This window comes from Xenopus tropicalis, chromosome 10, assembly GCF_000004195.4.
Source record: "Xenopus tropicalis strain Nigerian chromosome 10, UCB_Xtro_10.0, whole genome shotgun sequence".
In the NCBI taxonomy this organism is placed as follows: Eukaryota; Metazoa; Chordata; class Amphibia; order Anura; family Pipidae; genus Xenopus; species Xenopus tropicalis.
Genome location: NC_030686.2, coordinates 1,430,771 through 1,457,547, shown reverse-complemented (window position 1 = coordinate 1,457,547; position 26,777 = coordinate 1,430,771). Strand labels below are relative to the sequence as shown.

General features: G+C 46.6%; 2 protein-coding genes across 2 annotated transcripts; one reads left to right on the top strand and one right to left on the bottom strand.

Annotated features, from left to right (window-relative positions):
- Window positions 1-1,341: 1,341 nt before the first annotated feature.
- Window positions 1,342-26,141, bottom strand: LOC105945218 (E3 ubiquitin-protein ligase TRIM39). Its single transcript, XM_031894577.1, has 4 exons — window positions 25,188-26,141; window positions 24,072-24,519; window positions 14,644-15,202; window positions 1,342-1,462 (listed from the first exon to the last, which is right to left on the bottom strand). Exons 1-4 carry the CDS (start codon window positions 26,121-26,123, stop codon window positions 1,342-1,344), a joined length of 2,064 nt encoding a protein of 687 aa, XP_031750437.1. The 5' UTR covers window positions 26,124-26,141.
- On the top strand, window positions 16,570-20,055 carry LOC100495885 (E3 ubiquitin/ISG15 ligase TRIM25-like). The gene is made up of 2 exons (XM_031894693.1): window positions 16,570-16,602; window positions 17,667-20,055. Exon 2 carries the CDS (start codon window positions 18,125-18,127, stop codon window positions 19,925-19,927), a length of 1,803 nt encoding a protein of 600 aa, XP_031750553.1. The 5' UTR covers window positions 16,570-16,602; window positions 17,667-18,124; the 3' UTR covers window positions 19,928-20,055.
- Window positions 26,142-26,777: the final 636 nt, after the last annotated feature.

Here is a 26,777-nt window from a genome sequence, read left to right as displayed (position 1 = left end):
TTGTTCTATCCCTCTTGTTCCATCCCTCTTGTTCCATCCCTCTTGTTCCATCCCTCTTGTTCTATCCCTCTTGTTCCATCCCTCTTGTTCCATCCCTCTTGTTCCATCCCTCTTGTTCCATCCCTCTTGTTCTATCCCTCTTGTTCTATCCCTCTTGTTCTATCCCTCTTGTTCTATCCCTCTTGTTCTATTCCTCTTGTTCTATCCCTCTTGTTCTATCCCTCTTGTTCTATCCCTCTATATCCCTCTATCCCTATTTATTTTGACGCCACAACTAATTATTTTGACGCCACAACTATTTATTTTGCCGCCACGACTATTTATTTTGCCGCCACAACTATTTATTTTGCCGCCACGACTATTTATTTTGCCGCCACGACTATTTATTTTGATGCGCGACTATTTATTTTGCCGCCGCGACTATTTATTTTGACGCCACAACTATTTATTTTGCCGCCACGACTATTTATTTTGACGTGCGACTATTTATTTTGATGCCGGAACTATTTATTTTGACATGCAACAATTCTTCTGACGCCCGCAACAATTTTTGGACACGCGGCGAGTTTTTCTGTAGTGAATTTTTTCATCCGTTTCTCAAAACAATCCGCCAATGGCGAAACGTGGAAATTTGCCACGAATCCATGCCTGGGGAAACATTTCGCCCATCACTCCCTGGCAAAGTGCCCCATGTCCTGTATCTTGGGAAACAAACCCCAAGTAGCCGGGAAGGTTGGCTCGGGCAGTGTTAGCGCTTGTATCTTCTGCCCAATGAGATGGTCGGGTTAAAGCCGCATACAATGGTTTCAGCAACGGATTTGTATCCGGGATGTAATATGGAACGGTCCCTATGGGATTCCTTGAGGTTCTGTGATTGACAGGGTTGGCAAACGCTCAATCTGCACCTTCCTATCTGGATCCATGTGTTTGGTACCTGGCCCCGGGGCAATAACCCAAAGAGATAACATGCGACTTTGCCCCGTTGTACCTTCTCCTTTAGAGACTCACTAATGACTGTGCAACATATTGTATGAGGCCGAGCCAATCTGAGTTTTATTGGATTCTGCACAAACCCGTAGCTCATCAACACATGCCCTTATTATTGTAGCCTTATACTTTGGTACCCACCCTTCTAATAGCCGGTTTTGGCCACTGATAGCCCCATTGGCACTGACATCCATATAACTTTCCCTCAAACTGGAACATCTCCCCTTACCCAGTGATACCCATTGGCTAAGCCAGACGGTACATACATAGTTGTAGTTGTAGGTTTATCATTTAGGGGGGTGTGTGGGTACAATAGACGCGTCTTCCTGTATCATTTTATTAATTGCCCCCAAATCATGCACCATTGTAAGCGTCGGAGCCTGGTTTGTGGGTGAAGGTTGTCCTGCAGGCCATGGTATTTCTGTAGCAATAACTCAAACCAACTTGCTGTGTTTTCTTGAAGACGTTTCGAAATCTGAATCAAGAATGTTGAATGACTAGAAAAACATGTTCAAGGAAAACATTTGTCCTCATTTATCTTTCTTTTGTTCCTTGTTCTGACAGTTGACTAATGCTGTGTTGGTGTAATGGAGAAACTGTGGAATTGTGGGTAATACTGTGGAATTGTGGGTAACACCCTCCCTGGCTTATTAAGAGGAGGCTCCGACAAGCCCCCACCTTACTGGCCCATGATTTCTGCAGGTTTCTCATCTGCTCCCCCCTATTTATGTCACAGCCCCCCCACATGATCTAAGGGGGTCACTAACCTAAAATAAATTGCTTTGTAGTCACAATCACACCCTCAGGTGAGTACTGAAACCTGCAATTGTAGTAAAATATCTCCCCCTACAAGATCCCCGGGGGGGGTCGGCCGACACTGAGATATTTTGGATAATGGAGTTGCTGCCCATTTGTACAACAGTAGGGGGCGTATCTAGCAGGATTGTGCCCCCCGTGCCTGTAGCCTAATTCAGGATTTGGGAGAGAGAATTGTCCGTGTGACTCCATTGGCTGGGCCATATCCTTGCAGATTAGCCTCCTCCGGCCTCTCAGGGGCAACTGACATTCTCTGGCAAAGAGCCCAGGCCGACCACAACCAAAACACTTGTATCAGTTTCTGCTCTGTTTCTTGTCCATTATTTACAGACTTTTATCTCTTGTTCTATCCCTCTTGTTCTATCCGTCTTGTTCTATCCCTCTTGTTCTATCCCTCTTGTTCTATCCCTCTTGTTCTATCCCTCTTGTTCTATCCCTCTTGTTCTATCCGTCTTGTTCTATCCGTCTTGTTCTATCCCTCTTGTTCTATCCCTCTTGTTCTATCCGTCTTGTTCTATTCGTCTTGTTCTATCCCTCTTGTTCTATCCGTCTTGTTCTATCCCTCTTGTTCTATCCCTCTTGTTCTATCCCTCTTGTTCTATCCCTCTTGTTCTATCCGTCTTGTTCTATCCGTCTTGTTCTATCCCTCTTGTTCTATCCCTCTTGTTCTATCCCTCTTGTTCTATTCGTCTTGTTCTATCCCTCTTGTTCTATCCCTCTTGTTCTATCCCTCTTGTTCTATCCCTCTTGTTCTATCCCTCTTGTTCTATCCCTCTTGTTCTATCCCTCTTGTTCTATCCCTCTTGTTCTATCCGTCTTGTTCCATCCCTCTTGTTCCATCCCTCTTGTTCCATCCCTCTTGTTCCATCCCTCTTGTTCCATCCCTCTTGTTCCATCCCTCTTGTTCCATCCCTCTTGTTCCATCCCTCTTGTTCCATCCCTCTTGTTCTATCCCTCTTGTTCCATCCCTCTTGTTCCATCCCTCTTGTTCTATCCCTCTTGTTCTATCCCTCTTGTTCTATCCCTCTTGTTCTATCCGTCTTGTTCTATCCCTCTTGTTCTATCCCTCTTGTTCTATCCCTCTTGTTCTATCCGTCTTGTTCTATCCCTCTTGTTCCATCCCTCTTGTTCCATCCCTCTTGTTCTATCCCTCTTGTTCCATCCCTCTTGTTCTATCCCTCTTGTTCCATCCCTCTTGTTCTATCCCTCTTGTTCCATCCCTCTTGTTCTATCCCTCTTGTTCCATCCCTCTTGTTCCATCCCTCTTGTTCTATCCCTCTTGTTCCATCCCTCTTGTTCTATCCCTCTTGTTCTATCCCTCTTGTTCCATCCCTCTTGTTCCATCCCTCTTGTTCTATCCCTCTTGTTCCATCCCTCTTGTTCTATCCCTCTTGTTCCATCCCTCTTGTTCTATCCCTCTTGTTCCATCCCTCTTGTTCTATCCCTCTTGTTCCATCCCTCTTGTTCTATCCCTCTTGTTCTATCCGTCTTGTTCTATCCCTCTTGTTCCATCCCTCTTGTTCTATCCCTCTTGTTCCATCCCTCTTGTTCCATCCCTCTTGTTCTATCCCTCTTGTTCTATCCCTCTTTTTCTATTCCTCTTGTTCTATCCCTCTTGTTCTATCCCTCTATATCCCTCTATCCCTATTTATTTTGACGCCACAACTAATTATTTTGACGCCACAACTATTTATTTTGCCGCCACGACTATTTATTTTGCCGCCACGACTATTTATTTTGCCGCCACGACTATTTATTTTGATGCGCGACTATTTATTTTGCCGCCGCGACTATTTATTTTGACGCCACAACTATTTATTTTGCCGCCGCGACTATTTATTTTGACGCCACAACTATTTATTTTGCCGCCACGACTATTTATTTTGACGCCACAACTATTTATTTTGCCGCCGCGACTATTTATTTTGCCGCCGCGACTATTTATTTTGACGCCACAACTATTTATTTTGACGTGCGACTATTTATTTTGATGCCGGAACTATTTATTTTGACATGCAACAATTCTTCTGACGCCCGCAACAATTTTTGGACACGCGGCGAGTTTTTCTGTAGTGAATTTTTTCATCCGTTTCTCAAAACAATCCGCCAATGGCGAAACGTGGAAATTTGCCACGAATCCATGCCTGGGGGAACATTTCGCCCATCACTCCCTGGCAAAGTGCCCCATGTCCTGTATCTTGGGAAACAAACCCCAAGTAGCCGGGAAGGTTGGCTCGGGCAGTGTTAGCGCTTGTATCTTCTGCCCAATGAGATGGTCGGGTTAAAGCCGCATACAATGGTTTCAGCAACGGATTTGTATCCGGGATGTAATATGGAACGGTCCCTATGGGATTCCTTGAGGTTCTGTGATTGACAGGGTTGGCAAACGCTCAATCTGCACCTTCCTATCTGGATCCATGTGTTTGGTACCTGGCCCCGGGGCAATAACCCAAAGAGATAACATGCGACTTTGCCCCGTTGTACCTTCTCCTTTAGAGACTCACTAATGACTGTGCAACATATTGTATGAGGCCGAGCCAATCTGAGTTTTATTGGATTCTGCACAAACCCGTAGCTCATCAACACATGCCCTTATTACTGTAGCCTTATACTTTGGTACCCACCCTTCTAATAGCCGGTTTTGGCCACTGATAGCCCCATTGGCACTGACATCCATATAACTTTCCCTCAAACTGGAACATCTCCCCTTACCCAGTGATACCCATTGGCTAAGCCAGACGGTACATACATAGTTGTAGTTGTAGGTTTATCATTTAGGGGGGTGTGTGGGTACAATAGACGCGTCTTCCTGTATCATTTTATTAATTGCCCCCAAATCATGCACCATTGTAAGCGTCGGAGCCTGGTTTGTGGGTGAAGGTTGTCCTGCAGGCCATGGTATTTCTGTAGCAATAACTCAAACCAACTTGCTGTGTTTTTCTTGAAGACGTTTCGAAATCTGAATCAAGAATGTTGAATGACTAGAAAAACATGTTCAAGGAAAACATTTGTCCTCATTTATCTTTCTTTTGTTCCTTGTTCTGACAGTTGACTAATGCTGTGTTGGTGTAATGGAGAAACTGTGGAATTGTGGGTAATACTGTGGAATTGTGGGTAACACCCTCCCTGGCTTATTAAGAGGAGGCTCCGACAAGCCCCCACCTTACTGGCCCATGATTTCTGCAGGTTTCTCATCTGCTCCCCCCTATTTATGTCACAGCCCCCCCACATGATCTAAGGGGGTCACTAACCTAAAATAAATTGCTTTGTAGTCACAATCACACCCTCAGGTGAGTACTGAAACCTGCAATTGTAGTAAAATATCTCCCCCTACAAGATCCCCGGGGGGGGTCGGCCGACACTGAGATATTTTGGATAATGGAGTTTCTGCCCATTTGTACAACAGTAGGGGGCGTATCTAGCAGGATTGTGCCCCCCGTGCCTGTAGCCTAATTCAGGATTTGGGAGAGAGAATTGTCCGTGTGACTCCATTGGCTGGGCCATATCCTTGCAGATTAGCCTCCTCCGGCCTCTCGGGGGCAACTGACATTCTCTGGCAAAGAGCCCAGGCCGAACACAACCAAAACACTTGTATCAGTTTCTGCTCTGTTTCTTGTCCATTATTTACAGACTTTTATCTCTTGTTCTATCCCTCTTGTTCTATCCGTCTTGTTCTATCCCTCTTGTTCTATCCCTCTTGTTCTATCCCTCTTGTTCTATCCCTCTTGTTCTATCCCTCTTGTTCTATCCGTCTTGTTCTATCCGTCTTGTTCTATCCCTCTTGTTCTATCCCTCTTGTTCTATCCGTCTTGTTCTATTCGTCTTGTTCTATCCCTCTTGTTCTATCCGTCTTGTTCTATCCCTCTTGTTCTATCCCTCTTGTTCTATCCCTCTTGTTCTATCCCTCTTGTTCTATCCGTCTTGTTCTATCCGTCTTGTTCTATCCCTCTTGTTCTATCCCTCTTGTTCTATCCCTCTTGTTCTATTCGTCTTGTTCTATCCCTCTTGTTCTATCCCTCTTGTTCTATCCCTCTTGTTCTATCCCTCTTGTTCTATCCCTCTTGTTCTATCCCTCTTGTTCTATCCCTCTTGTTCTATCCGTCTTGTTCTATCCCTCTTGTTCCATCCCTCTTGTTCCATCCCTCTTGTTCCATCCCTCTTGTTCCATCCCTCTTGTTCCATCCCTCTTGTTCCATCCCTCTTGTTCCATCCCTCTTGTTCCATCCCTCTTGTTCCATCCCTCTTGTTCTATCCCTCTTGTTCCATCCCTCTTGTTCCATCCCTCTTGTTCTATCCCTCTTGTTCTATCCCTCTTGTTCTATCCCTCTTGTTCTATCCGTCTTGTTCTATCCCTCTTGTTCTATCCCTCTTGTTCTATCCGTCTTGTTCTATCCGTCTTGTTCTATCCCTCTTGTTCCATCCCTCTTGTTCCATCCCTCTTGTTCTATCCCTCTTGTTCCATCCCTCTTGTTCCATCCCTCTTGTTCTATCCCTCTTGTTCTATCCCTCTTGTTCTATCCCTCTTGTTCTATCCCTCTTGTTCCATCCCTCTTGTTCCATCCCTCTTGTTCCATCCCTCTTGTTCCATCTCTCTTGTTCCATCCCTCTTGTTCTATCCCTCTTGTTCCATCTCTCTTGTTCCATCCCTCTTGTTCCATCCCTCTTGTTCTATCCCTCTTGTTCTATCCGTCTTGTTCTATCCCTCTTGTTCTATCCCTCTTGTTCTATCCGTCTTGTTCTATCCGTCTTGTTCTATCCCTCTTGTTCCATCCCTCTTGTTCCATCCCTCTTGTTCTATCCCTCTTGTTCCATCCCTCTTGTTCCATCCCTCTTGTTCTATCCCTCTTGTTCTATCCCTCTTGTTCTATCCCTCTTGTTCTATCCCTCTTGTTCCATCCCTCTTGTTCCATCCCTCTTGTTCCATCCCTCTTGTTCCATCTCTCTTGTTCCATCCCTCTTGTTCTATCCCTCTTGTTCCATCTCTCTTGTTCCATCCCTCTTGTTCTATCCCTCTTGTTCTATCCCTCTTGTTCTATCCCTCTTGTTCTATCCCTCTTGTTCCATCCCTCTTGTTCCATCCCTCTTGTTCTATCCCTCTTGTTCCATCCCTCTTGTTCCATCCCTCTTGTTCCATCCCTCTTGTTCTATCCCTCTTGTTCTATCCCTCTTGTTCTATCCCTCTTGTTCTATCCCTCTTGTTCTATCCCTCTTGTTCTATCCCTCTTGTTCCATCCCTCTTGTTCCATCTCTCTTGTTCCATCCCTCTTGTTCTATCCCTCTTGTTCTATCCCTCTTGTTCTATCCCTCTTGTTCCATCCCTCTTGTTCCATCCCTCTTGTTCCATCTCTCTTGTTCCATCCCTCTTGTTCTATCCCTCTTGTTCTATCCCTCTTGTTCTATCCCTCTTGTTCCATCCCTCTTGTTCCATCCCTCTTGTTCTATCCCTCTTGTTCTATCCCTCTTGTTCTATCCCTCTTGTTCTATCCCTCTTGTTCTATCCCTCTTGTTCTATCCCTCTTGTTCCATCCCTCTTGTTCCATCTCTCTTGTTCCATCCCTCTTGTTCTATCCCTCTTGTTCTATCCCTCTTGTTCTATCCCTCTTGTTCTATCCCTCTTGTTCCATCCCTCTTGTTCCATCTCTCTTGTTCCATCCCTCTTGTTCTATCCCTCTTGTTCTATCCCTCTTGTTCTATCCCTCTTGTTCCATCCCTCTTGTTCCATCCCTCTTGTTCCATCCCTCTTGTTCCATCCCTCTTGTTCCATCCCTCTTGTTCCATCCCTCTTGTTCTATCCCTCTTGTTCTATCCCTCTTGTTCTATCCCTCTTGTTCTATCCCTCTTGTTCTATCCCTCTTGTTCTATCCCTCTTGTTCTATCCCTCTTGTTCCATCCCTCTTGTTCTATCCCTCTTGTTCCATCCCTCTTGTTCCATCCCTCTTGTTCCATCCCTCTTGTTCCATCCCTCTTGTTCTATCCCTCTTGTTCTATCCCTCTTGTTCTATCCGTCTTGTTCCATCCCTCTTGTTCCATCCCTCTTGTTCCATCCCTCTTGTTCCATCCCTCTTGTTCTATCCCTCTTGTTCTATCCCTCTTGTTCTATCCGTCTTGTTCTATCCCTCTTGTTCCATCCCTCTTGTTCCATCCCTCTTGTTCCATCCCTCTTGTTCCATCCCTCTTGTTCTATCCCTCTTGTTCTATCCCTCTTGTTCTATCCCTCTTGTTCTATCCCTCTTGTTCTATTCCTCTTGTTCTATCCCTCTTGTTCTATCCCTCTTGTTCTATCCCTCTATATCCCTCTATCCCTATTTATTTTGCCGCCACGACTATTTATTTTGCCGCCACGACTATTTATTTTGATGCGCGACTATTTATTTTGCCGCCGCGACTATTTATTTTGACGCCACAACTATTTATTTTGCCGCCGCGACTATTTATTTTGACGCCACAACTATTTATTTTGCCGCCACAACTATTTATTTTGCCGCCGCGACTATTTATTTTGACGCCACAACTATTTATTTTGACGCCACAACTATTTATTTTGCCGCCGCGATTATTTATTTTGACGCGCGACTATTTATTTTGCTGCCGCGACTATTTATTTTGACGCCACAACTATTTATTTTGACGCCACAACTATTTATTTTGCCGCCGCGACTATTTATTTTGCCGCGCGACTATTTATTTTGACGCCACAACTATTTATTTTGCCGCTACGACTATTTATTTTGACGCGCGACTATTTATTTTGCCGCCGCGACTATTTATTTTGCCGCCGCGACTATTTATTTTGACGCCACAACTATTTATTTTGCCGCCGCGACTATTTATTTTGACGCCACAACTAATTATTTTGCAGCCGCGACTATTTATTTTGACGCCACAACTAATTATTTTGACGCCACAACTAATTATTTTGACGCCACAACTATTTATTTTGACGCCACAACTATTTATTTTGACGCCACAACTATTTATTTTGACGCCACAACTATTTATTTTGCCGCCGCGACTATTTATTTTGACGTGCGACTATTTATTTTGATGCCGGAACTATTTATTTTGACATGCAACAATTCTTCTGACGCCCGCAACAATTTTTGGACACGCGGCGAGTTTTTCTGTAGTGAATTTTTTCATCCGTTTCTCAAAACAATCCGCCAATGGCGAAACGTGGAAATTTGCCACGAATCCATGCCTGGGGGAACATTTCGCCCATCACTCCCTGGCAAAGTGCCCCATGTCCTGTATCTTGGGAAACAAACCCCAAGTAGCCGGGAAGGTTGGCTCGGGCAGTGTTAGCGCTTGTATCTTCTGCCCAATGAGATGGTCGGGTTAAAGCCGCATACAATGGTTTCAGCAACGGATTTGTATCCGGGATGTAATATGGAACGGTCCCTATGGGATTCCTTGAGGTTCTGTGATTGACAGGGTTGGCAAACGCTCAATCTTCACCTTCCTATCTGGATCCATGTGTTTGGTACCTGGCCCCGGGCAATAACCCAAAGAGATAACATGCGACTTTGCCCCGTTGTACCTTCTCCTTTAGAGACTCACTAATGACTGTGCAACATATTGTATGAGGCCGAGCCAATCTGAGTTTTATTGGATTCTGCACAAACCCGTAGCTCATCAACACATGCCCTTATTACTGTAGCCTTATACTTTGGTACCCACCCTTCTAATAGCCGGTTTTGGCCACTGATAGCCCCATTGGCACTGACATCCATATAACTTTCCCTCAAACTGGAACATCTCCCCTTACCCAGTGATACCCATTGGCTAAGCCAGACGGTACATACATAGTTGTAGTTGTAGGTTTATCATTTAGGGGGGTGTGTGGGTACAATAGACGCGTCTTCCTGTATCATTTTATTAATTGCCCCCAAATCATGCACCATTGTAAGCGTCGGAGCCTGGTTTGTGGGTGAAGGTTGTCCTGCAGGCCATGGTATTTCTGTAGCAATAACTCAAACCAACTTGCTGTGTTTTTCTTGAAGACGTTTCGAAATCTGAATCAAGAATGTTGAATGACTAGAAAAACATGTTCAAGGAAAACATTTGTCCTCATTTATCTTTCTTTTGTTCCTTGTTCTGACAGTTGACTAATGCTGTGTTGGTGTAATGGAGAAACTGTGGAATTGTGGGTAATACTGTGGAATTGTGGGTAACACCCTCCCTGGCTTATTAAGAGGAGGCTCCGACAAGCCCCCACCTTACTGGCCCATGATTTCTGCAGGTTTCTCATCTGCTCCCCCCTATTTATGTCACAGCCCCCCACATGATCTAAGGGGGTCACTAACCTAAAATAAATTGCTTTGTAGTCACAATCACACCCTCAGGTGAGTACTGAAACCTGCAATTGTAGTAAAATATCTCCCCCTACAAGATCCCCGGGGGGGGTCGGCCGACACTGAGATATTTTGGATAATGGAGTTTCTGCCCATTTGTACAACAGTAGGGGGCGTATCTAGCAGGATTGTGCCCCCGTGCCTGTAGCCTAATTCAGGATTTGGGAGAGAGAATTGTCCGTGTGACTCCATTGGCTGGGCCATATCCTTGCAGATTAGCCTCCTCCGGCCTCTCGGGGGCAACTGACATTCTCTGGCAAAGAGCCCAGGCCGAACACAACCAAAACACTTGTATCAGTTTCTGCTCTGTTTCTTGTCCATTATTTACAGACTTTTATCTCTTGTTCTATCCCTCTTGTTCTATCCGTCTTGTTCTATCCCTCTTGTTCTATCCCTCTTGTTCTATCCCTCTTGTTCTATCCCTCTTGTTTCTATCCCTCTTGTTCTATCCCTCTTGTTCTATCCGTCTTGTTCTATCCCTCTTGTTCTATCCCTCTTGTTCTATCCGTCTTGTTCTATTCGTCTTGTTCTATCCCTCTTGTTCTATCCGTCTTGTTCTATCCCTCTTGTTCTATCCCTCTTGTTCTATCCCTCTTGTTCTATCCCTCTTGTTCTATCCGTCTTGTTCTATCCGTCTTGTTCTATCCCTCTTGTTCTATCCCTCTTGTTCTATCCCTCTTGTTCTATTCGTCTTGTTCTATCCCTCTTGTTCCATCCCTCTTGTTCCATCCCTCTTGTTCCATCCCTCTGTTCTAATCCCTCTTGTTCCATCCCTCTTGTTCCATCCCTTGTTCCATCCCTCTTGTTCCATCCCTCTTGTTCCATCCCTCTTGTTCCATCCCTCTTGTTCCATCCCTCTTGTTCCATCCCTCTTGTTCCATCCCTCTTGTTCCATCCCTCTTGTTCCATCCCTCTTGTTCCATCCCTCTTGTTCCATCCCTCTTGTTCCATCCCTCTTGTTCCATCCCTCTTGTTCCATCCCTCTTGTTCTATCCCTCTTGTTCCATCCCTCTTGTTCCATCCCTCTTGTTCTATCCCTCTTGTTCTATCCCTCTTGTTCTATCCCTCTTGTTCTATCCCTCTTGTTCTATCCCTCTTGTTCTATCCCTCTTGTTCTATCCCTCTTGTTCTATCCCTCTTGTTCTATCCCTCTTGTTCTATCCCTCTTGTTCTATCCCTCTTGTTCTATCCCTCTTGTTCTATCCGTCTTGTTTCTATCCCTCTTGTTCTATCCTCTTGTTCTATCCCTCTTGTTCTATCCCTCTTGTTCTATCCCTCTTGTTCATCCCTTGTTCCCCTCTTGTTCTATCCCTCTTGTTCCATCCCTCTTGTTCCATCCCTCTTGTTCCATCCCTCTTGTTCCATCCCTCTTGTTCCATCCCTCTTGTTCCATCCCTCTTGTTCCATCCCTCTTGTTCCATCCCTCTTGTTCCATCCCTCTTGTTCCATCCCTCTTGTTCTATCCCTCTTGTTCCATCCCTCTTGTTCCATCCCTCTTGTTCCATCCCTCTTGTTCCATCCCTCTTGTTCCATCCCTCTTGTTCTATCCCTCTTGTTCTATCCCTCTTGTTCCATCCCTCTTGTTCCATCCCTCTTGTTCCATCCCTCTTGTTCCATCCCTCTTGTTCCATCCCTCTTGTTCCTATCCCTCTTGTTCCATCCCTCTTGTTCCATCCCTCTTGTTCCATCCCTCTTGTTCTATCCCTCTTGTTCTATCCCTCTTGTTCCATCCCTCTTGTTCCATCCCTCTTGTTCCATCCCTCTTGTTCTATCCCTCTTGTTCTATCCCTCTTGTTCTATCCCTCTTGTTCTATCCCTCTTGTTCTATCCCTCTTGTTCCATCCCTCTTGTTCCATCCCTCTTGTTCCATCCCTCTTGTTCCATCCCTCTTGTTCTATGCTGGCACACAGATCACACACTAATGCCCCGCAAGCCTCCCCAGGGCTATAACTTCCTGACCACTTGATCCGAGTACTGGGCTCAATATGGCAGCTCCATCTGCCCAAGCGACATTCTGTGAATTCTTAATAAGGAACCCGCGTGTGAGGAGCCCCCTGTTTTCTCCCCTACGTTCCCCCTGCCTTCGCGCTGCTTTGCGGTTCTGTTGGGCCGGTTGTTGGTACAGGGAACCCATATGTAGGGGCTGCACTGCCCTGTGTGTCTGTTCATGATGCAGTAAAGCTATTTGTATTGAATCAGGATCTGCCTCCTGGGTGCCAGGGTGTAACTACTCGACAAACTACTTGATAATTAATTACGTAAGGTGGCCCTACACGGGCAGATGGCAGATGCCAATTTGGGCCCTTCAGACCGATTCTGCATGTACCTGTGTGTGGGCACCCTAACCCACTGATAGCTGGCCTAAAATTGGGCAGATCTTGATCGGGCAGGTTTGATTTTCCCTAGAGCCAAACGATAAAATTAGCCTGATTTCACCCACATTGGTGGGCATATTGGGTGAATATTTGGTTATTTGCCAACCTCTCCAAACAAGGAGATTGTAAAGTAAAAGGAAAGGTACAAACTCAGTAGCTTTATCAGAAAGGTCTCTGGAAATACAGCCATAAGCACTCACAGCCGCACTGAGTCCTCTATTTGTTTGTCTTCTTTTGTGTATAAATGTTCTTCTGTGTCAGACTTCCTGCTCTTTTAAAAAATCTCAAGGGCACGGCACGAGCATGCTCAGTTTGCGCCTCTCCCCCTCCCTTTTCCTGCTCCCCCTCCCATCAGAATTCACTCCCCCTCCCATATGGATTCGCTCCCCCTCCCAACTCTGTGTAATCTGAGCTCCCAGCAGCTAGAGCTGCAGCAGGAAGCTACTGAGACCGAGCTAAAATGGCAGCTGCTATCTTAAACAAACAGAGGGAGCTTCTAGGGTTCTAGGTGGCACTAACATGGCAAATCTATTGGCAGTAAAATGCCAAAATGTCTTTCCTTCTCCTTTAACGAGTATGGCCAACTTTAGCCAAATAGGGAGCTGGTAGGTAAGAAACTTGAGATTAATAGGGGGAGTATGAGTGCTGAATGTTTTAGTGTCACTCTATTAGCCGCACACTTGCCCATTCTAATAATTCTGTGGTACTTAAACACCACGTAGATCAGTTGAGGAATGAGAACCCAGCGCGGCTGAACTGTAACTCACCTCCTGGTGTCACGGGGTCCAGCATGAAATAAATACACACTGATAGCAAACTGAGAACATGTTTATAATGACATTTAATTAGATTTAATTAGATAGAAACACAGATGTGGCTAATGAGCACACGCAGGGCCCTAACTAATTGTTACCCAGGAATCTTCCCACCATAACAAAAACGCAGCATGAAGGGGCTCAGTGAAGGAGACGGAGAAGGTGTGTAAGTGCCTGATTGGCTCACTCAGCTCATAGAAGGACAGGCGTCCGGCCTCATAGTCCAATGAGATCCTGATTCTCCTGCAGGAAGGGGTATAATGTAAATAAGTAGTTGTGCCTCCGTGCATCACAAAGTACTTTTTCCTCCAACTGCACAAACACCAGGACTTGTCATTGACCCCAAAGGAAGACAATGGCTGTCCCCTCTCTATACTGGGATAGGCCACCCCTGCCCCCCACCACCCAGATTCGCTGCCCTCCACTTCCCAGTAATGTTGCCCTGAGGGGAAACTCCTGGTGCTTAAAACCTGAGGAACCACAAATCTCTCTGGGGATTGTGGGTAACAGTGGCTTGATGGTGAGTGGGAAGCTGTTTTCCCGTCCCCTGATACAGATACATGGTCCCCGGCCGTGTTTGTATCCAGTACCAGCTCTGTAGCCTCCTGCCTACATATCCACCACCCCTTTAGCCCAGTGACAATCCCAGCTAAGCCTGTGAGTAATGTCTCTAAGATCCGACCCACATCCAGATCCCCTACAGCTGGGTCCTTTATACCCTCTCTCTTTCTGCCCCCATTATCTGCCCCCTCAGTACCCTCTCTGCCCTCAGTATCTGCCCCCTCAGTACCCTCTCTCTCTCTGCCCTCAGTATCTGCCCCCTCAGTACCCTCTCTCTCTCTGCCCTCAGTATCTGCCCCCTCAGTACCCTCTCTCTCTCTGCCCTCAGTATCTGCCCCCTCAGTACCCTCTCTGCCCCCATTATCTGCCCCCTCAGCCCCACAAAAGGCAGCTCCATGGGATTCCCATTGTTCCTGTAGGACAGTGAGTGGATCTGCCATGTTGCACAGCTCCTCAATGTGCCGGATCTTCCTGGACAGCTCGTCCTTCTTTATTTCCAGCTGTTGGATCAGCTCAGTGAGTGTGAGTGTGAGCTCCTCTTTCTGCCTGGAGATGTCACTCAGCACTTGCTGTTCTGTGATTTTCAGCTTTTCATTCTCGTCTCTAATATTATTACTGAATCGCTCTATCTGAGCGGCTATTTTGTCTCGGGCTTCTCTCCTGCGCTCCTGCAGCCTCTCCATTTGCCTCTCAGTCTCCTCTCTCTCTGGGCTCAGTTTCTCCAGAACTTTCCTCAGTTTCTCTTTCTTCTTCTCAGAGGCCTCACTCAGCAGCTCCACCCTGTGGCCCCGGTGCCCCCCGGCCAGGCAGCAGGAGGCACAGATACAGGCCCCATCCTCACAGCAGAGATACTTTAGGGGCTCATTGTGTTCAGAGCACTTTCTGTTCCCCAGGTTGGTGGTGGGTTCAGTTAAGACATGTTCTGCTGACTTGCTGTGGACCCTCACGTGGCCATCACATAGAGAAGCCTCACACAGGAGACAGGATTGAGCAGCAGGTACTGGATAGTGTATACAGTAAGTGCAGTAGATCCCCGTCCCATCATGCTCTGAGTGAGTAGAAAGGAATCGCTCCGCTATGTTACTCAGCTTCCTGATGTTCTGCAGGGCTGGGCGCTCCCGATACTCGGCTCTGCATTCAGGGCAGGAATAAGCCCCAGACCCCCCCTGGGTGTCCCATGCTGCCCCAATGCAGCCCCGGCAGAAGTAGTGGCCACAGGGCAGGGACACAGGGTCAGTATAAATGCTCAGGCAGATGGAGCAGCTCAGCTCGTCTCTCAGATCAGCAGCCGCCATCGCTCAGAGCAGGAACAGGGAAACAAAAGTGAAAGTTCTCTCTCATTGAGACTATTGGGTAATGTTGTATATTGACTTACACACAGGCTGCAACCAGCTCGGTATGTGGACTTTGATTGCTTAAGCTTTAACCCTTTTACTGCCAGCCGTTTTGGTCAAAGCGGAATGTGTATTGCCAGACAGTTTTTGAACATTTTGCACTGTTTCACTTTAGGGGCCTTTCCTCGGGGGGGGACTTTTAGTTTACCCAGGAAAACAATATATCATTTTTTTTTTCAGGACAACCTAACCTTTCAAAATATGGTAGAATTTTTGTGTAATTACAATTCTGTAACAAGATATAGGCTTCTAAATGTCTAAAAAATGAAAAAAAAATTATATTTTCCATAATATAAACACACATACCAGAAACAAAAATTATTTTATGCACAAAAATACAACTGATTTGGAAAGTCCCATGTCTCCTGAACGTGCCAATACCAAATATATATAGTTTTATGGGGAATTCCCACGTGTATAGGCCACAAACTCCCGGCCAGAAAGCTGCATACTTTAGATTTCAAGGCCAAAACTCCCACTAACAGAAAGTTTATCCCAGAAAATGATACATTTTTGGAAAGAGCAGATTGTGGGGAATCCAGAATAGGTAGAACTGTCTGTCTGCTCCAAACTACCAAGTCGCAATGCTTTCCTAAACTTATTGGTTTTTATCAAAATATGTGAATTTTTTGAAAAATCGCTTCAAAGCTTCCAGTCTATAGAATCTGATCTCCTATTATTATTATGTGCCGTAACCCCCCCTAACTATACAGAGCCCCCTGTCAGCGTATTATGTGCCGTAACCCCCCCTAACTATACAGAGACCCCCAGAAACCCATATATTTTTGGAAAGTACACATTCTGATGAATTGAAATTGGTAAACTTACAGGAACACTAATACAGGGATAAAAATGCAATAAACCCACAAAAATTGTGCAAATCAGTGAAACAACAAAATTAGTGGTCAGAATATCTGATCCAATAGTCACGCTGTCAGAATAAATCATTTTAGGGAAAAAAAACTAAAAGTAAAGTGGTAAAAGGAAAAAAAAGTGTGTATACATGTGTGTACAAATGTAAAAGTTGTGTGACAGTGTGTAAGTGTGTATATGAGTGTATATAAGTATATAAATTGTAATAAAATGGCTGGGTTAGTTGTAGATGGACGATATGTTTCTCCCAGGGTTTTGCATAGTTGGTACCCTGGAACATGGAATAATTAATCACAAACCCAGCCCTTTAATACAGACCTTAGCAGCAAGGTGATTGCTGCAGCTGAGAGCCTTTTAAAAGACTCCAGTGGGGGGAGGGAGAGTCTCTTCCCCACTACACAGGTAGCAGGAGCTGCGCTGCATGGGAAAGGTACTTATGATTTCTGATTTTGTTTGCTTCTATTAAGTTGGAGTTGGAAAAGCCACCCGACTGTAGTTAGGCTGCCAATTGTGTTTAGCCAGCGCTCTGGTGCAAGGGTTTATTTTCCTGTTTCTTATTTTGTGTTTGTTACTGAAGTTTTGTAACAAAATAAACTGCTGGCACTTGCCTTTAAGAGAGCAACCTCTGTGACTGCTATGTTTACCCTAAAAGACTGTGGGAAGCGGCCCTAAGGCACTGAACCAGATCCCCCTGTAGGTTCAAGTGTCACAAAATGCAAAATGAAAAGAAAAAAAAAAACTGCTAAATTGTGTGCTGTATGTGTATGTACGTGTGTGAAGTGTGTGTAAATGCAAAAAAATCACCCTTACCTGTCCTGAAGCTTGCCTGGTACTCCATGCTGCAGGAAGTAAGTGGGCCGGCACTGGGGGGAAGGAGGAAGAGGGACCAAGCAGCAGACACGATCACATCGCGTCTGCTGCTTGGAGGTCAGTCCTGCAACAATTTCGTTGCAGGACCGACATGACAGCTCCCCTGGTTTGTTGCCCAGGGGGCTGTCAATGCTAAAAACTGTCTGCAGAAGCGGCAGAGAATCTTTATCTGCCAAACAACGTACTGCACACATCGTTGGCAGTAAAAAGGTTAAACCCCAATGTGAGTGCAGAGGTGCTCCGACCTTGCACCTAAGTAGATTCCTCTGTATCTCTCTGATATAACTCTAGCTTGTCAATGGTTGAGGTAAGTCATATGTTTCTAGTAAGTATTTACCTGTGGTCATATCCTTGTTGGATTGGCACCTCCCTTTCTGATCTCTTTACCTTGGGAAATATTGTCCCAGACTAGGCAGCGAGAAGCCAATCTATGAAACATATGACCACAGGGAAATAGTAAGGACCCCCATATGAAGATCATCTTCCCATAAATGTAACGGTTTGGACATGTTATGGTTCCCATTTATGGATTAAAACCCTTCTATGTGCTGCCAATACTACTGCAATACAACATGGGGCCAAGGAACGTCCATTGGTTAATCATTATCTTCTCTGTGTTTGCAGGATCTTATCCTTGGCTGAGAGAGAATCAACACAGAAGTCAATATCATTGTAATAGAGAAGTCCATGAGTTGGTTTCCCCATGAGATGAAGAACAGTTAAGGGCTACAGAGCTTTTAGGAATTTTCCTTTCAGTTGAATGGAGGCAACAGGGTTTGTTTTTTATCTTTCAGAAGAAGAAAAGCTCCTAATAAAACTACTCATATATGTACTACGAACAGTTACTCTTGTTAACTTCTTATAAACAGAAGATCATCAACAGAGATACAAGGCTTTGGCCTCCAGTAGGGGAGGTAGGACCCAACTTATGTCCACATCCATGTCCCTTACACAGTACGTCATGGAACAACTCAGGGAACTGGCACCTTGAGATGGAAGCAGCTTTCACAGTGTTGTTGCCCTTGAAAGGTAAACAATAAACAAGCCAAAGTCCAAGTAATACAACCCCCACACCCTGTCTCATGTCTCTGGATTTTACTCACTTCCATTTGCTGTTCACCTTTCCCATGGCGGCTGCCAATCTGAGAGACGAGCTGACCTGCTCCATTTGTAAGGACATTTATACCGATCCCGTTACCCTGCCCTGTGGGCACAACTTCTGCCGGGGCTGCATTGGGGCAACATGGGACTGGCAGGAGGGGATAGAGGAAGATCCATCATGTCCTGAATGCAGAGAGAGATACAGGAGGCGGCCAGAACTGAAAAAAGACCTAACACTTGGTACCCTCGTAGAACAGTTCTTTCCTTCTAACCAAGGGCAGGATGGGACTGGGATCTTCTGCACTTACTGTATTAACTCTTCTGTACCCGCTGCTCAATCCTGTCTCCTGTGTGAGGCTTCTCTATGTGATGCCCATGTGAGGGTCCACAGCAAGTCAGCAGAACATGTCTTAATTGAACCCACCACCAACGTGGGGAACAGAAAATGCTCCGCCCACAATGAGCCCCTAAAGTATCACTGCTGTGAGGATGGGGCCTGTATCTGTGTGTCCTGCTGCCTGGCCGGGGGGCACCAGGGCCACAGGGTGGAGCTGCTGAGTGAGGCCTCTGAGAAGAAGAAAGAGAAACTGAGAAATCTTGTAAAGAAATGGACTTCAGAAATAGCGGATATTGAGAATATGCAGAAAAGAGCAGCTAATGACACAGACCAAGCGGCCGCCCTGTTTGGGGACATCAGGGAATGGCTAGAAGCCCTAAAGAAGCGAGTCCTGAGCGAGATCTCCAGGCACGAAGAACAATTTTCACTAAGAATTTCGGAATTCATCCAACAGCTGGAAAAAAAGAAAAGTCATCTGTCAAGGGAGATCCATCACACCGAGAAGCTGTTACATACAGATGATCCATTAATGATAGTACGGGGGGAATCCAAAAAGGCTGAACTATCAGATAGTGAGGAGGACGATGATGAGGAGGATGTTGAGGGGGGAAATTATAAGTTTATTTATGAAAATGATCTAAATATAGATCACATCTCTGAGATATTACTAACAGGTTTGAATGGGTTTGTGAATGGGGCAAAGAGATGGGGCATAAATGGGGAGGAGGCTACAGACATGTTGGGGGATATTATGGCTCGGAATGAGGCAGAATTAGGATTTAGCGCTGGGGCCCCCAGTCCCGTCTATCAAATCCCAGAGACAAATAGAGACTCACAACCTGCTGCTCAGCAAAACCAGCAACTAAAACATAAACTTATGAAACTTTTCCCGAGCAGAAACATTGACCCCTATTATGGGAAGGAGGCCGTAGGTATGTCGGTGGATATAAACACTGCTAGTAATCAGGTCTCTGTATTGGAAGAGGGCAAACTGGTCACCTACTCGGCAACCAGGCTCCGTCGCCCCCAAACCCCACAGAGATTCCAGGATTTCCAGGCTTTAAGCACCAGGAGTTTCCCCTCGGGGCGACATTACTGGGACATGGAGGGCGGGAAAAACGGAGGCTGGAGGGTAGGAGTGGCCTATCCCAGTATAGAGAGGGGCGGGGCACAGTCCTACACTGGAAATAATGACAAGTCCTGGGCCTTGTGGAGGTGGGATAATAACTATACTGTGATACATAATACAGAAGAAACCAAATTACGCTGTAAACCTGAACATAGAAAAATAAGGATCTTCTTTGACTATGAGGCCGGACGCCTGTCCTTCTATGAGCTGATTCGTCCAATCAGGCACTTACACACCTTCACCGTCACCTTCACTGAGCCCCTTCATGCTGCATTCTGTGTATGGGGGGATAACGCCTGGGTGAGGATCATTAGTTAGGGCCCTGCCCCCTACGCTAAAGGGGACGTATTCTCAGCTCTGTCAGCTCTGCTGCCAACAAAGCCAGGAGCCTCTCTATTTTACTGTACGGATTGTTTTTTTTATAATAAATCAGGATGTAACTTTCACAGGAGTTGTGTTTATTGGAGCCAGCGCTACACATTAGAACTGCTTTCAGCTAACCTATTGTTTCTCCTACTCCCATGTAACTGGAGGAGTCCCAAGCCGGACTTGGATTTCTTACTATTGAGTGCTATTCTGATACCTACTGGGAGCTGCTATCTTGCTCCCTTCCCATTGTTCTGCTGATTGGCTGCTGGGGGTGAGGGGGGGGGATATCACTCCAACTTGCAGCGCAGCAGTAAAGTGTGCCTGAGTCTGAGCTTTCAGCCAGCGCTACACATTAGAACTGCTTTCAGCTAACCTATTGTTTCTCCTACTCCCATGTAACTGGAGGAGTCCCAAGCCGGACTTGGATTTCTTACTATTGAGTGCTATTCTGATACCTACTGGGAGCTGCTATCTTGCTCCCTTCCCATTGTTCTGCTGATTGGCTGCTGGGGGTGAGGGGGGGGGATATCACTCCAACTTGCAGCGCAGCAGTAAAGTGTGCCTGAGTCTGAGCTTTCAGCCAGCGCTACACATTAGAACTGCTTTCAGCTAACCTATTGTTTCTCCTACTCCCATGTAACTGGAGGAGTCCCAAGCCGGACTTGGATTTCTTACTATTGAGTGCTATTCTGATACCTACTGGGAGCTGCTATCTTGCTCCCTTCCCATTGTTCTGTTGATCGGCTGCTGGGGGTGAGGGGGGGGGGATATTACTCCAACTTGCAGCGCAGCAGTAAAGTGTGCCTGAGTCTGAGCTTTCAGCCAGCGCTACCCATTAGAACTGCTTTCAGCTAACCTATTGTTTCTCCTACTCCCATGTAACTGGAGGAGTCCCAAGCCGGACTTGGATTTCTTACTATTGAGTGCTATTCTGATACCTACTGGGAGCTGCTATCTTGCTCCCTTCCCATTGTTCTGCTGATCGGCTGCTGGGGGTGAGGGGGGGGGGGATATCACTCCAACTTGCAGCGCAGCAGTAAAGTGTTCCTGAGTCTGAGCTTTCAGCCAGCGCTACACATTAGAACTGCTTTCAGCTAACCTATTGTTTCTCCTACTCCCATGTAACTGGAGGAGTCCCAAGCCGGACTTGGATTTCTTACTATTGAGTGCCAGGTTTCTGGGCTGCCAAATGGGGGCATTTGTAAACAGCCTTTACGGAGGTCCAGCCTTGAGAACATTTGGGATGGCATTGGGAAATTAACTCTTCTGTAGTGGGCAGAGGGTAACAGTAGGGTATTATTGCTCCTTGTGCCTAACGTAGGGCTCCACATAACTGAGTTTTTGTGATGACTGTGTTGGAAACCCATGGGAAGAGTCAGTTGGTTGTATAATATTCTCCTAAAAATAACTTATTGAGTTCTGTCTAATGCAGCATGGGTTGCTAGAGGGGGATGTTAGATGGGGTTGCTAGATGGGGTTGTTAGATGGGGTTGCTAGATGGGGTTGTTAGATGGGGTTGCTAGATGGGGTTGTTAGAGGAGGTTTCTAGAGGGGGTTGTTAGATGGGGTTGTTAGATGGGGTTGCTAGAGGGGGTTGTTAGAGGGGGTTGCTAGAGGGGGTTGTTAGAGGGGGTTGCTAGAGGAGGTTTCTAGAGGGGGTTGCTAGAGGAGGTTGTTAGATGGGGTTGCTAGAGGGGGTTGTTAGAGGGGGTTGCTAGAGGGGGTTGCTAGATAGGTTTGGTTGCTAGAGGGGTTGTTAGAGGGGGTTGCTAGAGGGGGTTGCTAGAGGGGGTTGTTAGATGGGGTTGCTAGAGGGGGTTGTTAGATGGGGTTGCTAGAGGGGGTTGTTAGAGGAGGTTTCTAGATGGGGTTGTTAGATGGGGTTGCTAGAGGGGGTTGCTAGAGGGGGTTGCTAGAGGGGGTTGCTAGAGGGGGTTGTTAGATGGGGTTGCTAGAGGGGGTTGTTAGAGGAGGTTTCTAGAGGGGGTTGTTAGATGGGGTTGCTAGAGGGGGTTGTTAGAGGAGGTTTCTAGATGGGGTTGTTAGATGGGGTTGTTAGAGGGGGTTGCTAGAGGGGGTTGCTAGAGGGGGTTGTTAGATGGGGTTGCTAGAGGGGGTTGTTAGATGGGGTTGCTAGAGGGGGTTGTTAGAGGAGGTTTCTAGATGGGGTTGTTAGATGGGGTTGCTAGAGGGGGTTGCTAGAGGGGGTTGCTAGAGGGGGTTGCTAGAGGGGGTTGTTAGATGGGGTTGCTAGAGGGGGTTGTTAGAGGAGGTTTCTAGAGGGGGTTGTTAGATGGGGTTGCTAGAGGGGGTTGTTAGAGGAGGTTTCTAGATGGGGTTGTTAGATGGGGTTGTTAGAGGGGGTTGCTAGAGGGGGTTGCTAGAGGGGGTTGCTAGAGGGGGTTGTTAGATGGGGTTGCTAGAGGGGGTTGTTAGAGGAGGTTTCTAGAGGGGGTTGTTAGATGGGGTTGCTAGAGGGGGTTGTTAGAGGGGGTTGCTAGAGGAGGTTTCTAGAGGGGGTTGCTAGAGGAGGTTGTTAGATGGGGTTGCTAGAGGGGGTTGCTAGATAGGTTTGGTTGCTAGAGGGGGTTGTTAGAGGGGGTTGCTAGAGGGGGTTGCTAGAGGGGGTTGTTAGAGGGGGTTGTTAGAGGGGGTTGCTAGAGGGGGTTGCTAGATAGGTTTGGTTGCTAGAGGGGGTTGCTAGAGGGGGTTGCTAGAGGGGGTTGCTAGATAGGTTTGGTTGCTAGAGGGGTTGCTAGAGGGGGTTGCTAGATAGGTTTGGTTGCTAGAGGGGGTTGCTAGAGGGTCCTGCTCAGAGACTGCATCACTGGAGATACCGGGGTGCTCAACACTAGATTGTGAGAATCCATTCCAGTAGGATATTTTCCCTCCCAGACAGTGTCTACTGTGTGTATTTCCCCATTTGTCTGGCCAAGAACTGTAAATCCCAGTGCCTGAAACCAGTCCCAGTAGGTTTGATCCCCTCTCAGTGACCGACAATGGGAAGATTCCCTGATGCTTGTTTGGGTGTGTGAGGGGGGAGGTTTCCCTGCCCAAGACTGAAATGTGGGTATTACTGTAGCCCGTTAAGCCCGTTAGTGTATCCTGGGGCGGGTAATGCCCAATTGTGCATGGTGTGTAGCAGAAACCCTTCCCCCAGTGCCCAAAGCAGAGCAACAGTGACATTAACAACAACACAGCGGCACAGTGTGATTTGTGTTATCCTTTCCCTCGGCATCAATCTGTATCCCCTCTGCCTCTCACTCTAATGTATTTGGGGGGCACTACCCTCTGTCTCTCTCTGTATAATGTATGTAGTGACACTGCCTAGAGTTACACAGCTTGTTATCCACAAATACCCCCAAGTCCTTCTCAATTACACATCCCCCCCAACTCACTCCCATTTACTGTATAACTCACATTTATATTATTCCTACCAAAGGGCAGAACTTTGCACTTATCAACATTGAACCTCATTTTCCATTTTGCTGCCCAGTTTCCCAATTTAGTCCAATCTCTCAGCAAAGCGGCACATCCTGTCAGTAACTGTCAGTAATAAACAAGTTAAAAAGGACCAAGGACTGACACGGTGCGGGTTCTTTTTAAAAAAGAAGAAGAAAAGCACTCTGAAAAATTAACACTATAATACTGTATGTGGCATATGGAGAGCACCCCCTAGTGATCACTAAGGGACATAGCAACTAAAAAAAAGTCTCAAAAAGCCACTGAAAATTTATTTTTATTTCAGTCCATTAAACACATACTTAACCCCTTACAGACACAGCCCAACGCGTTTCATGCTTCCCCAGCACCCAATCACAGGCCCAGTAGGTTCAGTAAATGATATTAATGTTAGAGATGTTCATTGGATTTTTTATTATTATTATTATTTACTGAAAGTGAAGATTTGTTTTCAAGCAAAGTAGTGAAATATTCACAATCTCGGAATTGGGGGGGGGTTGCACCTTTTGTTATTAAATAGTAAAACTAACGATTGTCACCGAGGCTTTTCCCCAGCGACCTACCCAGAATGCAGCATGAAGGGGCTCAGTGAATTTGGCAGTGAAGGTGTGTAAGTGCCTGATTGGCTCACTCAGCTCATAGAAGGACAGGCGTCTGCCCTCATAGTCCAATGAGATCCTGATACTCCGGCAAGAGGCGTGGCTTAATGTGGTTTTTTTCCCATCATGCCTCACTAGGTAATTATTATTCTCTTTGCACAAACACCAGGATTTCCTATTATCCCCAATGTGAAAGGTTGCCCCGCCCCTCTCTATACTGGGATAGGCCGCCCCCACCCTCCAGTCTCCAGTTTTACTGCCCACCACGTCCCAGTAATGTCGCCCACAATGAAAACTTTGTCTGCTTAAGACTTGATAGTATTGAAACCTTTCTGGTGTTGGGGGGTAACACTGGTCTGTATGTGAGTAGGAGGCGGTTTTCCCATCCCCCGATACAGACACATTATTAGCAGCCCTGTTTGTATCCAGAACCAGCTCTGTAGCCTCCGGCCCAAACAGGAAGGAAGGAGTAACTGTAACCTGCTCACAAGGGATGGGAACTTTACCCTCTCTAGCAGGGGTTTGTTTTAATGTGGTCATGATGGGATCAGGACCTTCCGCCTTAGTTCTGCCCCCAAACCCTCCTCTTCCTGACCCGGAATTAGTTTTAGTGTTAATTGGTAAATATGAATCGTTGCCAGTCGTGTTTATATCCCGTAACGTAAGTGTAACGACCTGAGGAACATTCTCATTGGCTCGGCTCCAGCTGGAAAGCTGATTTATTAAACTCCCAGTCTCTGTAGCGTGAAGCCTAATAGTCTCCAAGTCCCTCAGCTCTAAGCTTTCAGCCATATTGTCCTGGGCTGGTACTGACCCAACATGTGCTAAACACGTATCACTACTGTATGGGGTTCTATCCTTTATCATTCCAGTAACATTGCGCCCCAAAATCCTTCCCTTCACCCCAATCACAATCCCCTCTAAGCCTGTGAGTAATGTCTCTGAGATCCAACCCACATCCAGATCCCCTACAGCCTTCATACCCCCTCTCTCTCTCTGCCCTCAGTATCTGCCCCCTCAGTACCCCCTCCCTCTCTGCCCTCAGTATCTGCCCCCTCAGTACCCTCTCTGCCCTCAGTATCTGCCCCCTCAGTACCCTCTCTGCCCTCAGTATCTGCCCCCTCAGTACCCTCTCTGCCCTCAGTATCTGCCCCCTCAGCCCCACAAAAGGCAGCTCCATGGGATTCCCATTGTTCCTGTAGGACAGTGAGTGGATCTGCCATGTTGCACAGCTCCTCAATGTGCCGGATCTCCCTGGACAGCTCGTCCTTCTTTATTTCCAGCTGTTGGATCAGCTCAGTGAGTGTGAGTGTGAGCTCCTCTTTCTGCCTGGAGATGTCACTCAGGAGTCGCTTCTCTAGGGCTTCCAGCTCTTCCCTGATGCCCCTAAACAGGGCAGTGACTCTCTCTGTCTCAATGGCGGCTTTTTCCTCTAATTTTCTCCTGCGCTCCTGCAGCCTCTGGGCTCCTCTCTCAGTCTCCTCTCTCTCTGGGCTCAGTTTCTCCAGAACTTTCCTCAGTTTCTCTTTCTTCTTCTCAGAGGCCTCACTCAGCAGCTCCACCCTGTGGCCCCGGTGCCCCCCGGCCAGGCAGCAGGAGGCACAGACAGGGGCCCCATCCTCACAGCAGTGATACTTTAGGGGCTCATTGTGGGCGGAGCATTTTCTGTCGCAGAAGGAAGCGGTGGGCTCGGTTAGGACGTGCGTCACTGATTGGTTGTGAGCAGCGAGATGCACGTCACACAGGGAGGTCTCACACTGCAGACAGGATTTAGCGGCAGGGACAGGGGAATGGACACAGTAAGTGCAGTAGATCCCCGTCCCATCATGCTCTGGGGCAGTAGAGAGTAGTCGCTCGGCTCTGATACTCAGCCTCTTGTTCCGGCTCAGCTCCGGGCGCCTCCTGTATCTCTGCCTGCAAACGGGACACGACGGATCCTCCTCTATCCCCTCCTGCCAGTCCCACGTTCTCCCAATGCAGCCCCGGCAGAAGTTGTGCCCGCAGGGCAGGGACACGGGGTCGGTATAAATGCCCCAACAAGCCGGGCAGTTCAGCTCGTTGTCTCTCGGATCCGCAGCCGCCATCGCCGAAAGCAGAAAATGAAACTTGAAGTAAAAAGGAAATAAATAAATAAAAGTTCTGCTTTTTGGCACAAACGGGCAGGATTGTAGCGACCGCGTTCTTAACCCTTTCCTGACTACAATACAAGCACGGGATCCGTTATCCAGAATGCTCAGATAAGAGATCTTTCTGTAATTTGGATCTCCATACCATAAGTCTACCGAAAAATCACTTAAACATTAATTAAACCCAATAGGATTGTTTTGCCCCAATAAATATTAATTATATTAAATACAAGGTACTGTTTTATTATTACAGAGAAATAGGAGATAATTGAATAATTCACTTGTACTGCAATCTAGTGAACTTTCTGGATAATAGGTTTCCAGATAAAGGATCCCATATCTATATAAATATATAAGGGGGGGCAGTAATGAAATAGAGAAAGTACAGGGAAGAGCGACTAAGCTGATAAAGGGAATGGGCTCAGTTATGGGGAAAGGCTGGCCCAGTTGGGATTGGTTACACTGGGGGGGGGGGGGGCAGTTAAGGGGGGGTCACTATATATAAATATATAAGGGGGGGCAGTAATGAAATAGAGAAAGTACAGGGAAGAGCGACTAAGCTGATAAAGGGAATGGGCTCAGTTATGGGGAAAGGCTGGCCCAGTTGGGATT

What these genes read in the sequence shown, in the direction of transcription:
- LOC100495885 (XM_031894693.1), top strand. Translation starts at nt 18,125, where the DNA reads ATGTCTCTGGATTTTACTCACTTCCATTTGCTGTTCACCTTTCCCATG.
- LOC105945218 (XM_031894577.1), bottom strand. Translation starts at nt 26,123, where the DNA reads ATGGCGGCTGCGGATCCGAGAGACAACGAGCTGAACTGCCCGGCTTGT. An exon ending in TTTGTGGGGCTGAGGGGGCA is followed by an intron (nt 24,520 to 25,187) that starts GATACTGAGGGC and finishes CCTTGTGAGCAG; the next exon opens with GTTACAGTTACTCCTTCCTT. An exon ending in TCTGAGAAGAAGAAAGAGAA is followed by an intron (nt 1,463 to 14,643) that starts ACTGAGGAAAGT and finishes TTCTTGATTCAG; the next exon opens with ATTTCGAAACGTCTTCAAGA.